The sequence below is a fragment of the Chiloscyllium punctatum genome, chromosome X (genome assembly GCF_047496795.1).
Source record: "Chiloscyllium punctatum isolate Juve2018m chromosome X, sChiPun1.3, whole genome shotgun sequence".
Lineage (NCBI taxonomy): Eukaryota > Metazoa > Chordata > Chondrichthyes > Orectolobiformes > Hemiscylliidae > Chiloscyllium > Chiloscyllium punctatum.
The window spans coordinates 29,198,211-29,220,100 of record NC_092791.1 but is presented as its reverse complement, the minus strand read 5'-3'; the positions used below and the strand labels follow the sequence as shown (position 1 = coordinate 29,220,100).

The 21,890-nt window shown below is 43.3% G+C and overlaps 1 protein-coding gene across 12 annotated transcripts in view; it reads left to right on the top strand.

Moving 5' to 3' along the window:
* The window catches only part of LOC140471320 (sodium channel protein type 8 subunit alpha-like), a 512,936-nt gene that overhangs the window by 156,317 nt on the left and 334,729 nt on the right, over positions 1-21,890 (top strand). For all 12 annotated transcript variants that reach the window (XM_072567324.1, XM_072567320.1, XM_072567321.1 and 9 more), the window contains exons 14-18: positions 4,967-5,099; positions 7,837-8,075; positions 11,184-11,357; positions 12,896-13,252; positions 14,714-15,184. In XM_072567324.1, the coding sequence (XP_072423425.1) occupies positions 4,967-5,099; positions 7,837-8,075; positions 11,184-11,357; positions 12,896-13,252; positions 14,714-15,184 (1,374 nt within the window). The remainder of the gene's footprint in view (positions 1-4,966; positions 5,100-7,836; positions 8,076-11,183; positions 11,358-12,895; positions 13,253-14,713; positions 15,185-21,890) is intronic.

Genomic DNA, 21,890 nt, shown 5'->3' with positions numbered 1-21,890 from the left:
CAAGACCTGTATCCTCTAGAGTTTAGAAGAATGAGTGGTGAGCTCATTGAAGCTTCCCAAATTCTGACAGGATAGATGTGGATAGGATGTTTCCCAAGTCTAGAACCAAAGGACACAGTCTGTGAATTAAGGGGCAGGCCATGTAGCACAGAATCACACAAATGTTGCAAGGCGAGAGGAGACCATTTGACCCATCATCATGTAAGCCTGAGAGGAGGAGAAATTTCATCCTTCACTTGCTACAGTGAGTCTTGGAATTCTCTACTCCAGAAGACTGTGGAAGTTCAGTCATTGAGTATATTCAAGACAAACATTGAGAGATTTCTCAAGGCAGTCATTAAGTGAGGTGGGGACAACGTGGATGGAAAAAGTAGTGTTGAGGTTGTGGACCAGCCATGATCCAATCGAATGGCAGCGCAGGGTGGAGTGGCTGAGTGGCTCTTATTTCCTGTGTTTCCATGTAATGAGAATGCAGCTTAAGGCCTGAAGTGAAATGGTGTGAGGCCTGAGTGCTTTAATTGTAGGAATGTCTGAGGTGAAACTGATTTTTCACAATTTCCAATAAGGCAGGGAATAAATGAAATGCACCGGATGTCGGTCAGGTATCTATAATTAGGGACCAAATCATTAATTTGCGAGGATCTGAGTGAATTCCTTTTTGCTTTATGGAACTTGTTTTACAACAGCTGGCTAAGGCAAATATCAGGAATTGATAAGTAACATTCCGGGGGCCCAAATAATACATGGGTATAGTGGAGGTTGACGACTTTGACTTACAAGGGGCTATTACCATTGAACCAGAGGGTTGTTGTAGGCCGGAGGCCCAATAGATTGATGCTTCAGAGCAGTACTGAGGTGGACTGCTCTCTTCAAATACAATTCTCAAGTGGACATTGGAAAATTCTTTGCTTATAAAAACAAAGTACTGCAAATGTCAAAATCTGAAGTCAAGACACAAAGTGCTGAAGAGACTTAGCAGGTCCAGCAGAATCTGTACAGAGAGAAGCAGAGTTGATGTTTCGAGTCTGATATGACTTTCCTTCAGAACACATTTCTTGACACTGTTCACAAAAGGAGCAGATGATTTCGAATGTACTGGCTAGTATCTGTCCCAAAGTCTCAGCGTTGTCTGCAGGATCCATCTGTGCATTAATTGATTCTGAAGTGACTTGAGGAGTCGAATCGTCATGAAATGCAGTTCTGACAAAGCATCGTTGGACTCGAAATGTTAACTCTACTTCTCTCTTCACAGATGCTGCCAGACCTGCTGAGCTTCTCCAACACTTTCTGTTCTTGATTCATGAGCTACCCTATGCTCGTTTGGTCTGCACTAACTCTTGAGAGTGCGGCAGCAGAATCTGAAATGGGACAATCCTTAATTCGGGCCAAAGTGCCGCAAAGCCACAAAGTGGCTCCAGCAAGAAGCGGGAAGGTGAGAACAGCAACTGTCTCTGAGACTGACTTAACGATTCTCCCGACTGAAGTTGGACGTGAAAGGGTTGCAAAAATGACAGCGGGTGAAGAGAAGTCTGCAGCCAGCGAAAGCTAAATGGAAGGAAGTGACACGGGCAGTGAGTGGCAACTCCCTTCTCCTCAAGGCACATACACTAGTCTGAAGCTCCATGACGACACAAGGCCAGCAAAGGTAAGCTGCCATTCATCGTCTTTACCTCTAAATGTTCAGTACAGATGTGAACCGTGCAGATGTGTTCACAATTATCCTGCTGCACTGGAGACTCTTGCAATGGGCACATGCCTTTGTGTGATCATTTTCAGTTTCAATATTCGACAAGGAAAGTCTTATATATGTTCTGGTAATTTTGAAACAAACAGCTCTCTATCCAAAAGTAATCAGGGTTCTGTTTGCATGCAGGAAAACAAATTAGGCGTAATTTGCAGGAAGACTCCATTGCATAAGGAAGAACAGAAATCATTCATCCACTGATCAGTGTGAAGAGAAGGCAGCCATTTTACAGGGGTCCCACTCTTCTGAGGTGGAGATGTGCATCGTCAAGTGAAAAGTGCACCACAAGTACCATTGTGCATAGCCACCAACACAAGTCACTTTCCTGACTGTCTGTGCTTACAGAAGACCCAGACCAAGAAGAAAGCCAGCTTGTATGAAACACATAATATTTCCCCATTTATTTCCCTCCACAGAATTGGAAAACCCATTCAATAGCAACATCTTCAAAAGCTTGCCCAGCGGGAATTCACTCATGCCCTCATGAACCACGGGTTTGAAGTCACCAACAGAAATGGTGTTACTTCAAGAGTTAATGGCATGAAATGGAGAGCAGAGAATTAATAGACACCAGGAGAGATTGATCTTGTGTAGTAGAATGAGTGGCATCAAGCCAATCCCCCATTATATGCTCTGGTCCATGTTAGTTCCATTGCGGAGTGTATTTCAAACAGACAGTATGATGCTATTGGTTTATCACTACTGCCCAAGATACACTCCTACCCAAGAGTGCTGCATAACATTCAAGGAAGACCGTGAAGAGGGTATTGGAAGTAGAGAAGATAGTCACAAGTGTTGGATGAAGAGATGCCAGGCTTCAGCTGAAGATCATTTGGCGCATTGCAATGTCGAAGTCTCCGAAACTGTTTGACAGAAAAAAGGTTACAGTTGCCAAATCCCAGGTGCCCCTCTGCAACATCGTCCAACAGAAACTCCTGACTCAACCTCTTGGGTGTTGATTGGACTGGGTGACTGAATGAGGATGCACTCACCTGCTGCGCCGCTTCCTGCTCCAGCAAATAAATTATACAGAGGAGAATTTCAGTTGGAGAAGCCTTTTTGCAGAAACTCACTCCATTCTAGAGAAGGAAGAACCATTCGCAAGGGAAACTTGGACATGAAGCAAAGAGTAATCAAAATAAAGAACAGAAATGTTTCGGCAAAAACTTAATCCAACCTCTGACTTAAGAAATAATAATTCACCCTTAAGTTCTAAGAATCAGCCTTCCTTAGTTGTTGTTCTACACTATCCAGTTTCATCCTGTTTGAAGTGATTGTATTTTATAATAGTACAAGTTAGACTGGTGGCTTAAGGAGGAGGTGATGGCTTAGTGATAATTTCGCTAATCATCGATTATTTATAAAACCCATCAGGTTCACTGATGTCCTTTTAGGGAAGGAAATCTGCTGTCCTTACCTGGTCTGGGCAACATGTGACTCCAGGCCGACAAGGTTGACTTTTAAGCAGGCCAAGCAAGCCATTCAGTTCAAGGGCAATGTGGGATGGGCAATAAATGCCCACCCTGCCAGTGATGCCCATAAATCATATGAAAAAAACTGAATTTGAATGAAGCATTCACTCTATCCCCTCAGCTCCTGAAAACTGCACATGTAAAATGGGTGAGATTGCAATAAAATAGACCCCACACACACACACACTTTCCATGACTGGCTAAGTGTACATTTAGGACATATACCTGAAGTATTAATTTGCCCTTTCTCTGTTCAGATACTGATGTACATGCTATCTGTTTCAAACATTTTCTGTTTCATGCTTTCAGTCAGCTAAAATGTCTTTTGTCTTCCATTTCCTCACCAATTCAAACAGTTGGGGGGAAAAAAAGGGAAACTAAATGATGCCACATAGCATTGCCCTTCTACGAAGGATCAAAGAGGATCATTTTAAAATTTGTCTCCAAATGAAGAACTAAAATGTCAATACCTTGCCCTCATTCTTGAATACAACAGATTGCATTCATAGTGTTTTATTCATAAATTTGTTCTGTTATGGGTAGCAGTGACCAAGGGCTGCTGAGTCATCTTCCAACAATGACTCCAACAATGAAGGGCGGCACGGTGGCACAGTGGTTAGCACTGCTGCCTCACAGCGCCAGAGACCCGGGTTCAATTCCCGCCTCAGGCGACTGACTGTGTGGAGTTTGCACATTCTCCCCGTGTCTGCGTGGGTTTCCTCCGGGTGCTCCGGTTTCCTCCCACAGTCCAAAGATGTGCAGGTCAGGTGAATTGGCCATACTAAATTGCCCGTAGTGTTAGGAAAGGGGTAGATGTAGGGGTATGGGTGGGTTGCGCTTTGGCGGGGCGGTATGGACGTGTTGGGCCGAAGGGCCTGTTTCCACACTGTAAGTAATCTAATAATGGACATCCTCTTGAGCCTCTGCAGTTCTTGAGTGAGTGCTGCCACCGTATTGTTTGATAGAGGACTTTCAGGAGCTTCACCCAGATGATAAAGGAATAGCACTACACATCCATTTTATGATGGATGGTAACTTGGAGGTGCTCCGATGACATTGCCACCCTTGTTGTTTTCAGTGTTAAGACTTGGAGGGGAGAGGGCTGCAGCAGAAGTGAGCTTGGTAAATTGCTTGAGTGTATCCTGTGCATCATATATAATCCATCTGTAATCCATTGGTGAAGGCCAGGAAGACTGTTGGGAAAATCAGTGCTCAAGGTATTGAAGATGTGAGATTTGGGATTCAGGACTGTTTGGGGGAGGGATGAGAGTTTTAGGTTATGGAGGGTTATACAATGAACTAACTGTGAAGTCACAATATTTTAAACTCACTAATATGTTCAGCACGGAAAAGGTACTGATGGAATAACTGCACTTGCTGCCCTTCTTCAAAATATACTTATTTTTCTTTACATTGTTCAGAGTTAGTGTGTACTGGCTAAGTGTAAATCTCTCAATTATTTTGAACAGTGATATTACATGTGACAAGTATAATGTAATGTACAGATTATTCAATTTGATCGTACAAAGACGAAACTGGACATCAACTCGGTGAGACACTTAGCTAAGCTAGTTGCAGTGGAGGATTCTATCCTTGATGAGTGCCGATTGCTGTATTGAACTGACACTTGTATCCCCTCTCCCTTCCCCATTCCTTACCTGCTTATCTATGGATGAAGCATGCAAGCTGCACAATGCCATGTTTCTTAAGCGAATAGGGGCTATATTAATTGAAATGTAACCACTTACAGCCTACCACTGAAATCGAGAGCAAGAAGAAACATTCGGGCTCCCTCCTGGTGTCAATGGACCAGTTAAATGCATCCTTCGGAAGGAAGGACAGAGCGAACAGTGTTTTAAGTGTTCTGACAAACACTCTGGAAGGTGCGTAGAATGTTCTCCTTTTCAATTTCTAGATCGGTGACCTTCTGTTTCAAATGAGCTACTCGAGTAATGTCCTTTGATTCCAACAGTACTTAAAGTTTTAAATGAATTGGTTCTTTGATCTCCTTGAGTGCTCTTGATTGCTGTCCAGGAGCTGCTGCAGGAAGTTTTGCGATCAGATCTTCCTCAGCACCCTCCAACAACCATTTCCCCTCAAACCATGAAAAGTAAACTGATGTTAAACCGAACCAAATCGAAGAATGTTAGCATTCATTGGAATCCCTTCTTGGTGAAAGGTCTTTATTAGCTTTTTTACTATTCAAGGGGCAAAAATCACTGGAAATCCATCCACTGCCGTCCTTTTGAATTCAGAGACCAAGTTGTACATGTGAGACATGTGGAAATTCAGCAAGGGCAGTCTGCTTATGGTCCCTCACCATGGAATCCTCAAGCCTCCTGCGGTGAAATGACAGCGGCCCAATGGCACTGCTTCGCCACTGTCTTTGGAAGCTTCCTGCAATGCTTTGAGGGTCAAAAGCCAGAAGTGGCTAAGGTCAGAAACAGGAGACACCCTAAACTGGGAATTGTGACCCAAGGAAGTTTGGAACCCAGTTCGTTTGTGATAAGCTTGGCAAGCCCATCAGTGTGTTGATGTCTTTGATTAAAGTTCCTTAAGAATAACTGCACACCATTCAGCAGTGTTCTGTTTCATCAACATCGACTGCACAGTCTGTCCGTTAAGAAACAAATCTGATGGTGTGACCTGGCAAATACAGTACGACCAAACTGCTCTGCATCAGCTAACACTGTAGCTTATGTCTTTCTTATTGTTATGATTCTAGACTTTACAGAAATATCCATATCTCATGTGTGCCAGCCATGACTCAATTGGTAGCATGTTCATCTCTCAAAGCTCTGGGTTCAAGTCCCACTCCAGGGTTTGAGTGTAAAATCCAGGCAGGTACTCCCATGCAGTACAAAGTGTGTTCCACCATCTTTGGGTGAGATGTTAAACTAGGGACCTGGCGACCCTCTCAGAGATGTAAAGGTTGCCATGGAACTTTCCAGAGCAGAGCAGGGCAACTATCCCCAGTATCCCAGCCAAAATGTTAATCTCAATTAACTTAAGCAAAAAAAACCCAAAATTATTTATTCTTTATTGTTGTTTGTGAACATTTACCATGTACACATTACAACACTGGCTACACTACAGCCGTGCTTGATTGACAGTAAAGCACTTTGCGATGTCCAGTGGTTGTCAAGGGTGCTACTTCAGTACAAGTCTTTTCTTTGTGTAAATGTTGTGCTTTACAGTGTCAAATTGAAGTTAACAGCAAGCTTGCAGTTCTCCCTCCATTGGCAATGCTTGTTCTTGTTCTGGCAGCTGGAGAGATGTACTTCCTTGTGGACTGTGAGAATTTAGCTGATGTGTTCTGAAGACTGACCCCCAGCAGTATTGCAAACAGCAGTCACACGCCAATATAAGGCTCTGAAATCGAGAGTTGAAAGGAAGCCTGAGACTTCATTTCTCTCTCTTGTCTAGTTTTGCTGAAGATGTGAGTGGCATTTAATAGAGACCAGTATTTACTCCAGTATGTTTAGTGTTTCAGTCAAGAATGAATGACCGTGCTGTAGCACAAGTTGTTAGTCCCTGAAATATTGTGCTCAGCAGAATAAGAGCCATCACACTTTGGTTCCCCATGTAACAGTGGAGACGTAGTGGTAATGTCACTGAATTAGTCATCCAGAAATCCAGGCTAATATTGCCATCAGTTGTTGTAAAAACCCACCTGGTTCACTTTTAGGGAAGGAAATCTGCCATCCTTACCTGGTCTGGCCTACATGTGACTCCAGACTCAGAGCAATGTGGTTGACTCTTAACTGCTCTGGAAATCTCTCAGGCCGTTCAATTCAAGGACAATTAGGAATGGGCAATGAATGCTGTCCTTGCCAGCAACATCCACATCTGATGAAAGAATGATACAAAAGATTTCAGTCACTCTATCACCCAGTCTGTTCTCAAGTTGTTTGTGTAGTGCATTGCCATATAGTCTAGGTCAGGCTCCTCACTCGCTGCTGAGTTTACAGTGTAGAAGCTCCGGCGCTACAGTGACCTGGGGTTAAATAGTGTGACTGGAGTTTACCTGTGCTGAATGTTCTGGAAATCCTGCTGAAAATGAACGTGGATTGACGTCCAGGGCATTGAACCTACTGATCAGGCCCTCTGTGGTAGCAAAGTGAAAAGTTGCCACTTTGGGCAGGTATTTGTGCCTTTCAAACCAGCCCTCAGCAAAGGGTAAAATTGGACATGGCCACAAAGCACGTTGAGTCACGTTGAACGCCTGTCCAACACTCTGCTGAGCATTCAGTTCCATTTTCTGCTGTCGAACCCAAGATTATGTGTGGTATAAGAGGCAAAAGAAAAGCACGCCCATTTGTTTTAAACCCTTGCCCCGAGTCCAATTTCACCCCATCCCTTTGGAAGATCCTTTCAACACACTAATGGCAGGTGGTAAAAGCTGGAGAGATTCCTGGTCAGTCATGTGATGGGGAGAAAATGGAGTCCACAACTCCAGATGACAACATGCAGCTAAACATGCACATTGCCCGAGCAACTGTACCAACCCACCACCTTCAGAACGGGATTGGGGGAGTTCACGAAGCACTGAACTATGCTGCACACAACTTTAGCAGTTGTGGCGATCTTGTCTCAAACTCTTTGACTTTGTAATTTCAGAGCTGGAAGAGTCTCAGAGGAAGTGTCCACCCTGCTGGTATAAATTTGCAAATATGTTTCTCATCTGGGAATGCTGTCCGCTGTGGTTGAAGTTGAAAGAGTACATGCATCTGTTTGTGTTTGATCCATTCGTGGACCTAGCCATCACCATTTGTATTGCGCTCAATACCCTCTTCATGGCAATGGAGCACTACCCGATGACACCGTCCTTTGAAAATGTTTTGGCTGTGGGAAACCTGGTAAGGCACATGGTTTAATTGCTCTTTTCAAAGCGGCAGTGGAAAATGTAAAGACAGGTTATTGAGCCCAGCCATCTGTTCTGGTGTTTATACCCCACACGAACCTCCATTCACCGCTTTTGAGCTTATCTTGAATCCTCTCAAGCGTAGTTACACTACTCACCTCACCTACTTCCCTGGAAGCCTGTTCCACACTTTGAGTAAAGCCATTTCTCCTGCATTCTTTCTTCACTTCTATCCCATTATGGGTCTCTCCTTCCGGAGTTGCCTGCACATGGACACAGCCTCTACATCTTTTCTGCATTGACTTGATAAAATGCCTGCATAGTCCTAAAGATCTTGATCAGGTCACTACTTCCTACTTCAGCCTGAGGCTCTCTGAATTTGTCTGGTCACTATCACCATTGGTTGAGAGGAACTTCAGTCTCCCTGCAGAAACAAGCAAGTAGAAACAATCTCTGAATTCTCAGTGGTCTTAATCAGTGCTTGGCCAGCAGGCTTTGGCAAAATGTGTTCTCTCAACTTTTCCAATGAGTTTTAATTTGGGGCTAAAATAAAATATTGAGCTTCCCTTGTTTTGTCTCTAGCAATTGTTGGAGTCTCTGGACTGTATCTGTTCTCTCTCTCTCTCTTGCTCTCTCTTGTCTCTTAGCTCTCTCTCTTGCCTCCTAGCTCTCTCTCTCTCTCCTGTAGCTATCTCTGTCTTCCTCCTCTAGCTGTCCCTCTGCTAGTGCTCACTCTCTGTCTCTTCCCCTTCCTCTCCTTGTCTCTTCTCTATCTTTTTCTACTCTGTCTCTGTACTATACTCTACTCAATCTCTCTCTCTCCTCTAACGCCCCCACTACCACCTCCCCCTCTGTCTCTCCTCAATCTTCCTCGCTATCTCTCTACCATCTCCCTCTCTCTTTCTCCACCACTTCTCTCTCTCCCTCCCCACTTTCTACCTCCCCCTCCCCCATCACCTCCCCTTCTCTCTCTGTCTCCAACATCTCCCCCCCTCTCCTTGCACAATGGCAGCTGTGAAATTTGAATTGAAGTAGTTGAAAGAAAGTCTTAACGATAGTGACCATGATAACTATCATTGATTGATGTAAAAGCCCATCTGGTTCACTAATGTCCTTTCGGGAGGAAAATCCGCCGTCCTTACCCGGTCTGGCCTACACGTGACTCCAGACCCACAGTAAGGTAGTTCACCTTGTCCTTTTGAGATGGCCAAGCAAGTCACTCAGTTCAAGGGCAGTGAGGAACAGGGAACAAAAGATTTGGGATGGAAAGGTGCAAATGCAGCCTGATTCCATCTCTATTTTGGGTCTTCAGTGAAGGATTGAACTGATTAAATCTGCATGCATTGCAGTGCCTATAATGTAGGACTATTGTATTGATTCATAACTTTAATTCAACATTTCCTTTCCTTAAATAACCAGGCAACCATTTCCCTGTTCCCTGACAATTACGTTGTCTGTTTTTGTGACCACATATTTGTTATCTGTTTGTAGGTTTCAAGCATGATCGCTTTACACTACAGAGGGATTTTTTGATGTTTGTCGCACTGTGGTTCAGTCTTTTGGCTGCAAGTGTGTTTCTTGTGGAAAAGAATGCCATCATTACTAAAATGCAGGGGTTTTTTTTGGATGACAGCAAAATCTTAGAGAAACTAGGCGTGACAATCAGGAAGTGCACACAAATGGGGGAAAAGAATTGTTTGCAACACCTGTTGTGATCAGGAGCGAAAGTCGCATAAGTGTGTGGATGTGTGACTAAATATTGAGGTTGACGGTAACACCGAAAAACAACATTACCTTACGCCTAAAAGGATTGGAGGGTTTTGTCACATGCAAAAGGCATCCTGCTTGGAGACAGCTGTATTTTTCCTGTTCTTGAGCCCTCCCATTGTTTGTCAATGGTGATTCATGCAGGGAAGTGTCATAAATACAATATGTTCTTATATAATGCTGGCAAAACATGACGGTTTCTGGTGTTAGATACTGAGCCACGACAGAAATAGTGAGGTGCAGTTCCACAACCCACTCATTTAGCACAGGCACACACGCATTGATACTCAATTGGACATCTAGAGTAATGCATACTGTGTGTGTCTGTATTTGAATTTGACAATTTTTGGTGTTTTAAGTTTATACTGTGACTTTGTTATGTTTGGCTGTATGACTTCAGCTGAATCAAGGAAAGCAGACAGCTAACATATAAAGTGAACTACTGAATTATTTTCAAGGGTACGCGCAACCAATCTACAGCTGGGAAATGAAAGACGCTTAGACCATTCGATGTAAGAGCAGAAGTAGACCATTCAGCCCATTGAGTCTGCTCCACCATTCGATGAGATCAAGGCTGTTCTGATCATCCTCAACTTCACTTTCCTGTCTTTTTCTCCATATTTGATTCCCTTATTGATTAAAACTTCATCTATCTCAGCCTTGAATTTACTTAATGACCCAGCCTTGAAGCCCTCTGTGGTAAAAAATTGCAATGATTCACCACCCTCAGAGAAAAACTTCCTCCTCGTTTCTGTTTTAAATGTGCGACCCTTTATTCTGAGATGATGCCCTCTGGTCCTAGACTCTCCCACAAGGAGAAACAGCCTCTCCATATCTCCCCTGTTGAGTCCCCTAAGAATATTGTATGTTTCAATAAAGTAGCCTCCCATTCTTCTAAATTCCAATGAATATGGGCCCAACCTACTCACCTACTTCGCATAAGACAGTCCCCTCCATACCTGGCATTGACCCTAACCTTAACCCTAAACTTGCAAGATCCTCCCTCACTGTGTTGAGTGGCTCTGGACTGCCTCCAATGCTGCCAGTCTATCTTTCCTGTGATAGAAGGACCCAAACTGTTCACAGTATTCCAGCTGTTGTCTGACTCCTGCCTTGTCACGTTTTAGCAAAGCAGCCCTACTGTTAAATTTTATTCCCTTTGAAATAAAGGCCAGCATTCCCTACTACCTACTGAACTTGGATGCTAGTTTTTTTTGTGATTCGTGGATGAGGACTCACAATCCCTCTGTTCTCCTTGAGGCTACCTGTAATTGTTACTTGATTAAATCACTTGTGAATGATGCACAGAAATTTTTTTGTTTGCCTTCTCTCTCAGGTTTTCACTGCAATCTTTGCAGCAGAAATGTTTATGAAGCTCATAGCAATGGATCCTTACTACTATTTTCAGGAAGGGTGGAACATTTTTGATGGCTTTATCGTGTCCCTCAGTTTAATGGAGCTTGGTCTGGCAAATGTTGAAGGACTGTCTGTGCTGAGGTCCTTCAGATTGGTAAATATCATGTTTTGTTTCATTCTGTTCACCTTTGGGCTATGACACCTGAGAAGGTTGCAAGGCTCTCCCTCAGTATGTTGTCTCTTTTGACACCGCTGTGTCAACCCAAAAGTTGCAACTGCAATGGGGCATGTGATAGGACTCATGGCAGCCCTGACTCTTTTCCAGCCAACAATGTCTGTCTATTTAAATGGCAACCTGCAGAACGCAGTTTACCAAGTCTATTTAAACAACATGTTGCAGCACACAGTCCATTTAAACAGAGTCCCAACTACAGCAAATGGCAACTCGTGACTGAAACTCTGACAGTGCCTCCCAGTTTAAAAAGAGGATGATTTCACCAATAAGTTTCATTAAACAAAGCATGGCTACATATTATAAATTTGTCATTTCTATTGCAAACTGTTATAATTGGGTGATAGTTACATGCACAGTCTATGTGTAAAATCAATCTAATGTAATCTTATATCAGAAGTATAAGCAACTAAAATGGCTCACAACCAGAAGAGGAATTTATCTCATTTGCATATAAATTAACAGTGACTACAAAAGCAAATCGCTGATAACTAAAAGCCCCTTGAGACATCCTGAAGGTATACAAGTTTTATGATCACAGCTGACGTTACTCCTGGACAACTCTGATCCCAGAATAAGATCTTGCTTCATAAATCATTATCTGTCTTTGTGTTAATTTAGCACGGCAGTCTTTCAGTGAAATATAAGCACACAAGGCTGCAGATTTGGTTTAACAATAAAACAGAAATTTCTGACAAAATAAATAAAAGCAAAATTAAACCAACCAACCCATCTAAACATAATAGTTTGAAAGATTTAAAAGCACACAGCAAAACAAAATCCCATCTATTCCTAACACTATCACTTTACTTATTCAACAACTCGAGGAATTCCTTCCTTGTCAAATCTGAATGCTTGACTTAACTTCTTCTGAGTTCTTGTTACATATGCTGTGAAACCCCTTCCTTCAATCCTCACACAACTAATCTTAAACTTTCTCAGTCTTTGGATAATCTGCACAGTTCGAACCAAACATTTTGGGTTTGGAAGTTTCACCACCTACACTCTTTCACGGAGTTAACTTTATTCCTTAACTTCTCTGAACAATCTCCTTTATGTATCTGACTTCAGTCAGGCTTCCTTCAAACTGGCCAAAAGCTTTTGAAGATTTTTTAAAAATCTGTTCACCTCCGATTCTGATAAGCTACTAATTTAATGCTTTCTCTCTCTAATTGTCCAACATAAACAAATGCCCATGAACACTCCAGGAGGCATATTCTGTTTAAAATGATGTTTCCAGAAAGACTGTCCTAGTTAAGTTTAAACCCCTTCACAAATATAGACCAACAACTATATGCCACTAGTTTAAAATCCCAACTGTTTTAAAAAAAAAGATGTTAAATCACTTACCCTTCATCACACAAAAGAGGGTGTGAATGCTTATGATTATGTGACCTCTGATGATTTGTGATTGAAATTACTGTCTGTTCAATTGATCAAACTTTCTTTTCATTTTATAGTTGAGAGTTTTCAAACTGGCAAAGTCCTGGCCAACACTCAACATGTTGATAAAAATTATCGGCAACTCTGTTGGTGCCTTAGGAAACCTGACATTGGTGCTGGCAATCATCGTCTTCATCTTTGCTGTGGTGGGCATGCAGCTCTTTGGGAAAAGCTACAAGGACTGCGTCTGTAAGATCAATTCCGATTGCATTCTGCCTCGTTGGCACATGAATGACTTCTTCCACTCTTTCCTGATTGTGTTCCGTGTGCTGTGTGGTGAATGGATTGAAACGATGTGGGACTGTATGGAAGTGGCAGGCCAGACCATGTGTCTCATTGTGTTCATGATGGTCATGGTCATTGGCAATCTTGTGGTAAGTCGTGAATTTTACCATGAATGCATGCCAAACACACATAGTATATGGTGTATTAGAACCATAAGAGTCATTTTATTCCAAGGAATTGCTTGCAATTGCAGACTATGTGACCCTGTCACAAATACTCAAAACTGCATCAAGCAAATGTGGTGTTTTAAAGCTGAACTGGAAGAAAAAGCCTAGAATTGAAAATTAGATGTAATTTTTAGTCGGCAACTATAAAGAAAAGGTTTAATTTCTTGTGTCCAAATTTGTAGCGCAGCCATCATTTATTGCATGTGATTCTAATATGGCAGTCAATGAGTTTAACAGAAGTATGACAATGTTTATTTTAAAGTTGTGTAAGCACAAATTTCTAAGAGTGCATCGAGGTATACAAATACATCCCAGAAGAAATGAATGTCTCAGGAGTTTGTTTTATTGCAAGGTACTGTGTTTCATTTTGACTGATTATGTGAAGGTCTAATTCTCAGACTGATATTTCTGGCACATTGGCAGAGCTACCTTGCTTGAGCAATATTTGGCACTGCCCGAATGGGGATTTCCTGGTGGCTTGTAGGGGTTACTCTCCACTTTGACAAGACTGGTATATGCCAGGATCATGTATCAGGAAATTGTGAATCCCAGATAGCAATTGGCAATCAAATTCACGGTGCCGGAACATTTCCAGTTCTGCATTCCCAGCGTGTGTTCAGATTAAAATCTAAACTGTCTTCAGCATTTATAGATGCTGAGAATCAAAAATATTACTTTGCTGGTCCTCAACATCATCAAGGCGCCAGCTTGATTAACACCCTCTTCAGCACCTTCGTCATTCATTCCCTCCTCAACCAATGCTCAGTAGCAGCAGTGTGTACTATCGACAAGAAATCCACCAAAATCCTCAGACAGCACCCTCCAAACCCATCGCCACTTCCATCTGGAAGGACAAGGGCAGCAGTTACATGGGAACACCATCCCCTGCAAGTTCCACTCCAAGCCACTCACCATCCTGACTTGGAAATATATCACTGTTCCTTCAGTGTTGCTGGGTCAAAATCCTGGAACTCCCTCCCTCAGGGCATTGTGGGTCTACCTACAGCACACAGGATGCAGTGGTTCAAGAAGGCAGCTCACCACCGCATTCTCAAGGGGTAACTAGGGATGGACAATAAACCACACCCACATCCCATAGACAAATATAAAAAGAAAGCAGGTCTTGTGCCCTGAAATCAGAGCCTCTTAATATTTGTGTGGGACTTTTCCTTGAATACTACTTTAGCAAATGTTTACTTTCAGTGGTTAAGTTCAAGACAATTGTGTGTGATTTTAAACACAGTCTGAGAATACTTCAACAAAGACGTGTTTCAAAAGATCGGATTTTTTCCTAAATAAACGAGCAGAGCCCTATCGCTATGAAACATAGGAGAAGTTTTCGTTCTGCTGTCCTGTTTTATGTTCACGTTTGTTTCACCATAGGTGCTGAACCTGTTCCTGGCCTTGTTGCTGAGCTCTTTCAGTGCTGATAACCTTGCAGCGACTGACGATGATGGTGAGATCAACAACCTTCAGTTGTCTGTGATTAGGATCAAGAAGGGAATCGCCTTCATGAAGGCCTACGGGCATGCATTTGTTCAAAAACATTTTAAGAGCAAAGATGCAGATGAGGCCAAACCACTAGACGAGCTTATAGACAAAAAGGTGAACTACATTGGAAACCATACCGGTGCTGACATCAACCGAGAAATGGACTACCAAAAGAATGGCAATGGCACCACCAGTGGCATTGGGAGCAGTGTGGAAAAGTACATTATTGATGACGACCACAATTCCTTTATCCACAATCCTAATCTTACTGTCAGAGTTCCAATAGCAGTTGGGGAGTCAGACTTTGAAAACTTAAATACTGAAGACTTCAGCAGCGAATCTGAAGTTGGTGGGAGCAAAGAGGTAGGAAGGCATATTCGTAGTTCTTGGCTGTGATCATTGCTTTTTTTTTGTTGTTATCAAACTACCAGTCAACATTCAGTAATTCAGCTGAATATACCAGAGGCTGAACATCAGAGTGAGAAAATGCTTTCAGACTAACCAATCCATTCCCCATCCCAAGCACCTTCTGTTTGAAAGGTCTACATTGAACATTTATGCATTTGACAGGATAGTCCAAATTTTTTCAGTCTGATCTGTAGCCCAAGTTTTAACCATTAGAGTCCTGCCAATTTTACTGCTGAAGGACTGGAGAAATTAATTTCAGGCGAATGCATTAAGAATCATTTTATAACCTTTTTTAACATTTGGTTTTTGAAGGTTGAAGTTTTTATTTTCCCCCAGTGACAATGCTCCAAAACGGTCTGGGAACGTTCACTGTTCAGACCAGTCATCTTGAGGAAGAATAAGATTCTAGCCCTGAAAAGATTCCAGAATGTAATAAGTAAGTGAGAGACTGGAATTTAGTTTCAGGATAACCACTAGTGGCGCGTTTTCAGCCAGTGCAGCAAAAGGCACATAAGGGCAGTACATGCCTGACTAGGGGCATGACATAGGGGGGAGAGAGAGAGAGAGAGAGAGAGAGTTGAGATTAGTTGAGCTGTTGCCTGCACCATGTCATGGAGAAACATCTGAGCCTACTTGAGCTAGCCAGATGTGAGGGGATGTCCTCAGAAATCATGTTTGGCTGAGAACCGAGACTAACATAAGCATGAGCTGAGCAAGGGCTCTGTTTTGACAATTGAAGTTGATCTTGACTTTGTTTGATTGACAATTGTATGTGGTTTTAAAACATTGTTCTTTCTGTGATCACTTTCGTCAATGTCTCATGTTGATTTGGACAAGGTCAAGGGATGCTAACTGCTTGAAACTCTGTTGATACTTAATGGTCTGTCTGATTGAAACTTTCATTGAATTGTAAAGAACAAAGGAACACTTACCATTGTTAATATATCAGCTCGTTGGATCTATACTTAGTGCATCCTGAATAATGGAGCATGGAAGGGGACTAAGTTCTCATAGAGAGTATGAGGGAATCATGAAGAGTGGCAGGAGGTGACATTGGGTTGCCATGGGGGATGTGAGAGGCACGGGGAACGACTGAGGGGTGTGGGTAGAACTCTTTGAACTTACTTTTCAAAAGGTTGCATAAACCATAAATCCAGGCTATGGTTCGTGACTTCTTTGAGCAGCCCGTGCCCACAAATTGTGGAGAAGCTGGGTGACGCCATTGAAATTGTGAGAGAGCTTTGGGGGTTGTTAGGACATCAAGAAGATGCCTACCTGTCCAAAGGAGCCAGCCGGGTCAGCAGTGCAGGGACTATGTGCATCAGTTTAAACTGACTCTGCAATAACCTGGCCATAGAGGCCAAAACAACATTTGACCCCATTGACTAAAATAACAAACCATGATGCAGGAGGCTGCCACTGGAGCTGACAACCACTAGGTCACGATTGCCAGTTAAATTTTACAAGGAATAACACTTGAAGAAAAGATGAAAGGGAGGAGGATAGTAGCAACTGTTGTGAGAATACTGAATGGACTCACAAACTCTTAACATTTGCCTGTACCTGTGATTTTGTTTTTGTCACTCTTTACCTGTTATTTACTTATCTATGCCTGTATTGCTCAGAAGACAAAGCTTTTCACTGTGCCTCGGTACATATGACAATAAATTCAATTCAATAACTGGAAACAAATTAATACTATTAAGGAAGAAAACAGTTAAGTGGCTGAAATAGCATCCCGATTGGAGGGGGAATTAAATGTTTGAATGGTTTGCTCAGCATTTAGTAATCAAAGAGCCAGATTGCAGGGATTCAAAGTAATTGCTTGAGGAGAAAGAAATGGTGCAGATTTGATGGGTTGAACAGCCAGTTTCTGTCCTGTAATATTGCATCAGTTTGACTTTTTCTGAAGGCAGCTTTAGGGGAAAGTGAGGACTGCAGGTGCTGGAGAGTCAGAGTTGATAAAGCATGGCACTGGAAAAGCCGAGCAGGTCAGGCAGCATCCAAGGAGCGAGGGAGCCAACGTTTCAGGCAGGACCTCAGGACTGGGGAGGTGGAAGGGGGCTGAGAGATAAATGGGGGGACATGGGGCTAGAGGAAAGGTAGGTGGAATGGCACTAAATAGGCGAAGGTAGGAGGTGAATGCGATCGGCCGTTGGAAAGAGTGGAGCGAATAGGTGGGAAGGAAGGTAGGTCAGGTCAAGAGGGTGGATCTGAGTCAGAGGGTTGGATCTGGAATGGGGTTGGAAGGAGGGGAGATTTGAAAAATGGGGAATTCAATATTCATGCCATATGGATGTCGGCTCCTCATCTTTCCCTCGCCCCCCACCACCAACCCCCATTTATCTGTCAGTCCCCTTCCCCGTCCCAAGTCCTGAAGAAGGGTCCTGCCCAAAATATTGGCTCTCCTGCTCCTCGGATGCTGCCTGACCTGCTGTGCTTGTCCAGCGCCCCACTTTATCAACTCTCAATGCAGTTTTGCCCAGCTCTCAAGTGCCAGTTGAATTAATCATTAACCGTCATGCGAGAATAAATTGCAATTGTCTGGTCTTTTCTAACAGTTTTGACTGAAACTAGGGTGTCAATCTTAACCCCATGCAGATTTAAAACAGACAGGAGCAGTGCCAAATTTCAAGCCTGGGATGTTAAGCAGATTATGATCTGAACGGTGATAGATTGGGAAAGGGGAATGTGCAATAAGACCTGGGTGTCTTTGCACACCAATCACTGAAATTAGACATTGCAGGTGCAGCAGGCAGCGAAGAAGGCAAAGATTATGTTGGCCTTCATAGTGAGGAGCAGGAATGTCTTGCTGCTATTGTACAGGAGTCTTGGTGAGACCACCCCTGGAGTACTGTGTGCAGTTTTGGTCTCCTTATCTGAGGAAGGATGTTCTGGTGATGGAGAGTTTATCAGACTGATTCCTGGGATGACATTGTGGGCGGCACGGTGGCACAGTGGTTAGCACTGCTGCCTCACAGCACCAGAGACCCGGGTTCAATTCCTGCCTCAGGCAACTGTCTGTGTGGAGTTTGCACATTCTCCCCGTGTCTGCGTGGGTTTCCTCCGGGTGCTCCGGTTTCCTCCCACAGTCCAAAAATGTGCAGGTTAGGTGAATTGGCCATGCTAAATTGCCCGTAGTGTTAGGTGAAGGGGTAAATGTAGGGGAATGGGTCTGGGTGGGTGCGCTTCGGCGGGTCGGTGTGGACTTGTTGGGCCAAAGGGCCTGTTTCCACACTGTAAGTAATCTAATCTAATATGAAGAGAGACTGAAACAGGACTATTTTCACTGGAGTTTAGAAGAATGAGGGGGTGGATCTCATGGAAACCTATAAACTTCTAACAGGACTAGACAAGGTAAACATAGGAAGGCCATTCCTCATGACCATGGTGTCCAAAATCAGGGATTGCAATCTAAGGATATGGGGAAGGGCATTTAGGACTGAGATGAGGAGAAATTATTTCACCCAGAGAGTGATGAGCCTGTGAAATTCTCTGCCATAGAAAGCAGTTGAGGCCAAAATATTGAAAGTCTTCAGAGAAGGAGTTAGATTGAGTTCAAAACAAACACAGAGTACACTGTAGAAACTCAGCAGGACTGGCAGCATCTGTGGGGAGAGAAACAGTTAATGTCTCCAGTCCAGTATGCTGCTTCTTCAGAACTGAAAGAATGTAAGGATATGGGGAGAAGGTAGAAACAGGAACTGAATTGGACAATCAGCCGTGTGCTTATTGAATGACCGAGCAGGCTGAAGGGGCTGAATTTCTAACTTCTCCTCATTGCTACATTTTTATGTTTAATTCCCTGGGGCTCATTTGATTGCTCATTGCTCCAATTCCCGCTCCAAAATAGGCAGCATTAGGGTGCAGACTGGCTCAAAGTGTGGTGGGGCTCCTTGCAAGCGAGGATGATGGCGAATATTTGGAGACCTGTTCGAAATGGGGGAGTCTGTAGTTGATGAGTGAAGCTCCTCCTGTGAGGCCTCTCAATGCTTGTCCAGCTGACCCCCACAGAGACACATTTGACAATTGCTTTGGAGACCTCTTCTGTCTCCAAAGCCAGCTACAGACCAGTTTTAAGGAGCTGCCTCATCTGATTACGAAATCCAAAATACTGTGAACAGGTAACTTGTGATGCTGTAGTAATGTCTCTACCTCTGGGCCAGGAGGCTTAGGTTCAAGTCCCAGCTGCTCCAGAGATGTATCACGGCATGTCCTAACAGGTTGATGAAATTGCTACCTGCTTGTCTTCACTACCTGCCTGGTCTCTGCCAGCTTCCTTGGAGAATGATTTTAATCCTGCATCTCTGTCATGCTTAGAAAAATCTTTGCTGGGAATTACAGGGAATTTAGAGCTGTAGCATCTGTTGGTGGTCTTCCACCAAGCGCTTTTGTTGTACCAAGTCTGGCAGAGGTTTCTTGTAAATGCTCTATCTCTGCTAAGGTGAGAGGAGAAAGATTTAAGAAGGACCTGAGGGACAACTTCTTCATGCAGAGAGTGGTGCGTGTATGGAATGGGCTGCCAGAAAATATGGTTGAGGCCGTACAATGCTTTAAAAAGCATTTGGATAGATACATGAATGGGAAGAGTTTAGAGGGATGTGGACCAAGTGCAAACAATTGGAACTAGCTGAGTGGGCACCATGGTCAGTTTGGGCCGAAGGGCCTGTTTCCATGCTGTTTTACTCTATGACTCTGTGACTCTAAGTGTTTGATAGCGCAGTATTTAAAGAACCTCAAATTCATATAGAATGAAAGCCTAATCAAAGTATCTAAAATCATTCAAAGTCTAGAGTGGACTAGAGGTCTTGTGGTGCAGTGCCTCTGAGCTAGAAGCTCTATGTTGCAGTCTCGGTAGTTGGGCAGAAGGTGTGTTTGTAACGTGATCAAACAGGTTTAGTATCAACTTATAAACCTTTCCAGCATATAGCAGTGGCATTGAGTAAAAGTGGGAGAGATTCTTAGTTAGCCACATGACAGAGAGAAAACGTCAAAGTCTTACCATCCTTAGCTCCAGATTACAACATGCAAGTGAAAATGGGGCAACTCTGATTCCTTGGAAGTGGGGAGGCAGTTAGTTAGACACCAGATTGGAGCCAGTAACACGAGATTCGATCCCCGTCCCAGCTGGAGTAGATGCAGGATCTGTCTCCTTGTGCTTTAGTGAAGGCTGCTGAGGTGCTGTGCCTTTGGACAGAACAAAAGAAGGTGAGGTGGTCAAGAAGCCCAATTCCCTTTCAATATGGGGTCCATAACCAGGGGCATAGATTTCAGGGAAGAGGTTTCAAGGGCATTCAAGCAGAAAGACTTTGACCCGGAGGTAAATGGGAATCGAGAACATACTGCCTGAAGGGTTGACAGAGGCAGGGATCCTCATAAAAAGGGCTTGGAGCTGTACTTGAGATAGCATGGCCTACAGGGTTACAGACCCCAAGAGTGAAACATGGCATTAGGTTGAAAGGATCTTTGTCAACTTGTACAGACATGCTGGGCCAAATCGGCATATTTCATAAAGTAAGTTCGATTATATTAGATATGCTGCTGCTTTATCTTAGATCTTGAAATATTTGACACCACAGATGAGGTAGAGAATTTTTAAATCATTGGTGAATGTGAGGGACAGCAACAGTGGTCAATTGTGTTTCTTTTTTTCTATACACTTATCAGTATCACCAAAGGTTTTCAAAATGGGGAGCATCAGATCAGGCCCTTTCCTTTGACAAACGGTCTTGTTTTGCTTTACTAAACATTTTGATGTAAAAAGCTAGTTACCTTCCCAAACGTTTTATCAGTTGGTTTACTCCCACAAGGGGTGTTAATACCCAATGGTTACTGTCACTCTTCTGGGTAGCAACTTGAGTGGATGTTTGGTACGGACTGTGGGAAAAATGTCAAAAATGGGTTATTTTGTGCGATTTTCCCAGGGTTTTGATTACCGTGAGTGAACAATCAGATTTCTGGTCAGAAGTATGAAAAATAGGAGGGGGAGTAGGTCATTCAGCCCTTTGGGCCTGCTCCGCCATTCAATCAGATAATAGCTGATCATCCACTTCAGTCCCCTGTTCTTGCTTCCTCCCCATACCCTTTGATCCCTTTAGCTTTCCGAACAATATCCAATCCCTTCTTGAAAATGTCTCAGAGACATTTTTCCATTTGTTGCTTCCAAACCCTGTTGTGTTGCTTGATAGCTTAAATATTTGCCAAACATTTTCAAAGTTGTAGTCTCTGAAATTTTGATTTTTGTTCTGCCACTCTGAATGTCTTGTGATGAAAATGTTTCAAGATCTTCAGAAACAGGAAGAATAAGTGGAAGGCGGGCAAAGCTCCTGGGGGTCCAGTGTCCACAAGTGGCATCAGGGTGCCAGTTTGGTGCCCAATTGCATGCAGAAGAGGCATGACTTTGATGGTCTTTATCGATAGCCACCAATCACGCTGCCTTTCTCACCGCTAAAGCTGCTTCCCCTGGAAATTCTTAGTTGTCTATGCTGTCTGCAAAGCATGAGGAAACGCATGTCCCCTTTCCCCAAATGCTGCATTATTCACTTAATTGCCACACCCAAACAAATTGAATCACCAATGCAGGGCAAGATTCACTTATATTACACTGAAATGGAAAAAGCTCAAACAGATTTAAGAGTGTACATTGAGGAGTGGGATGGTT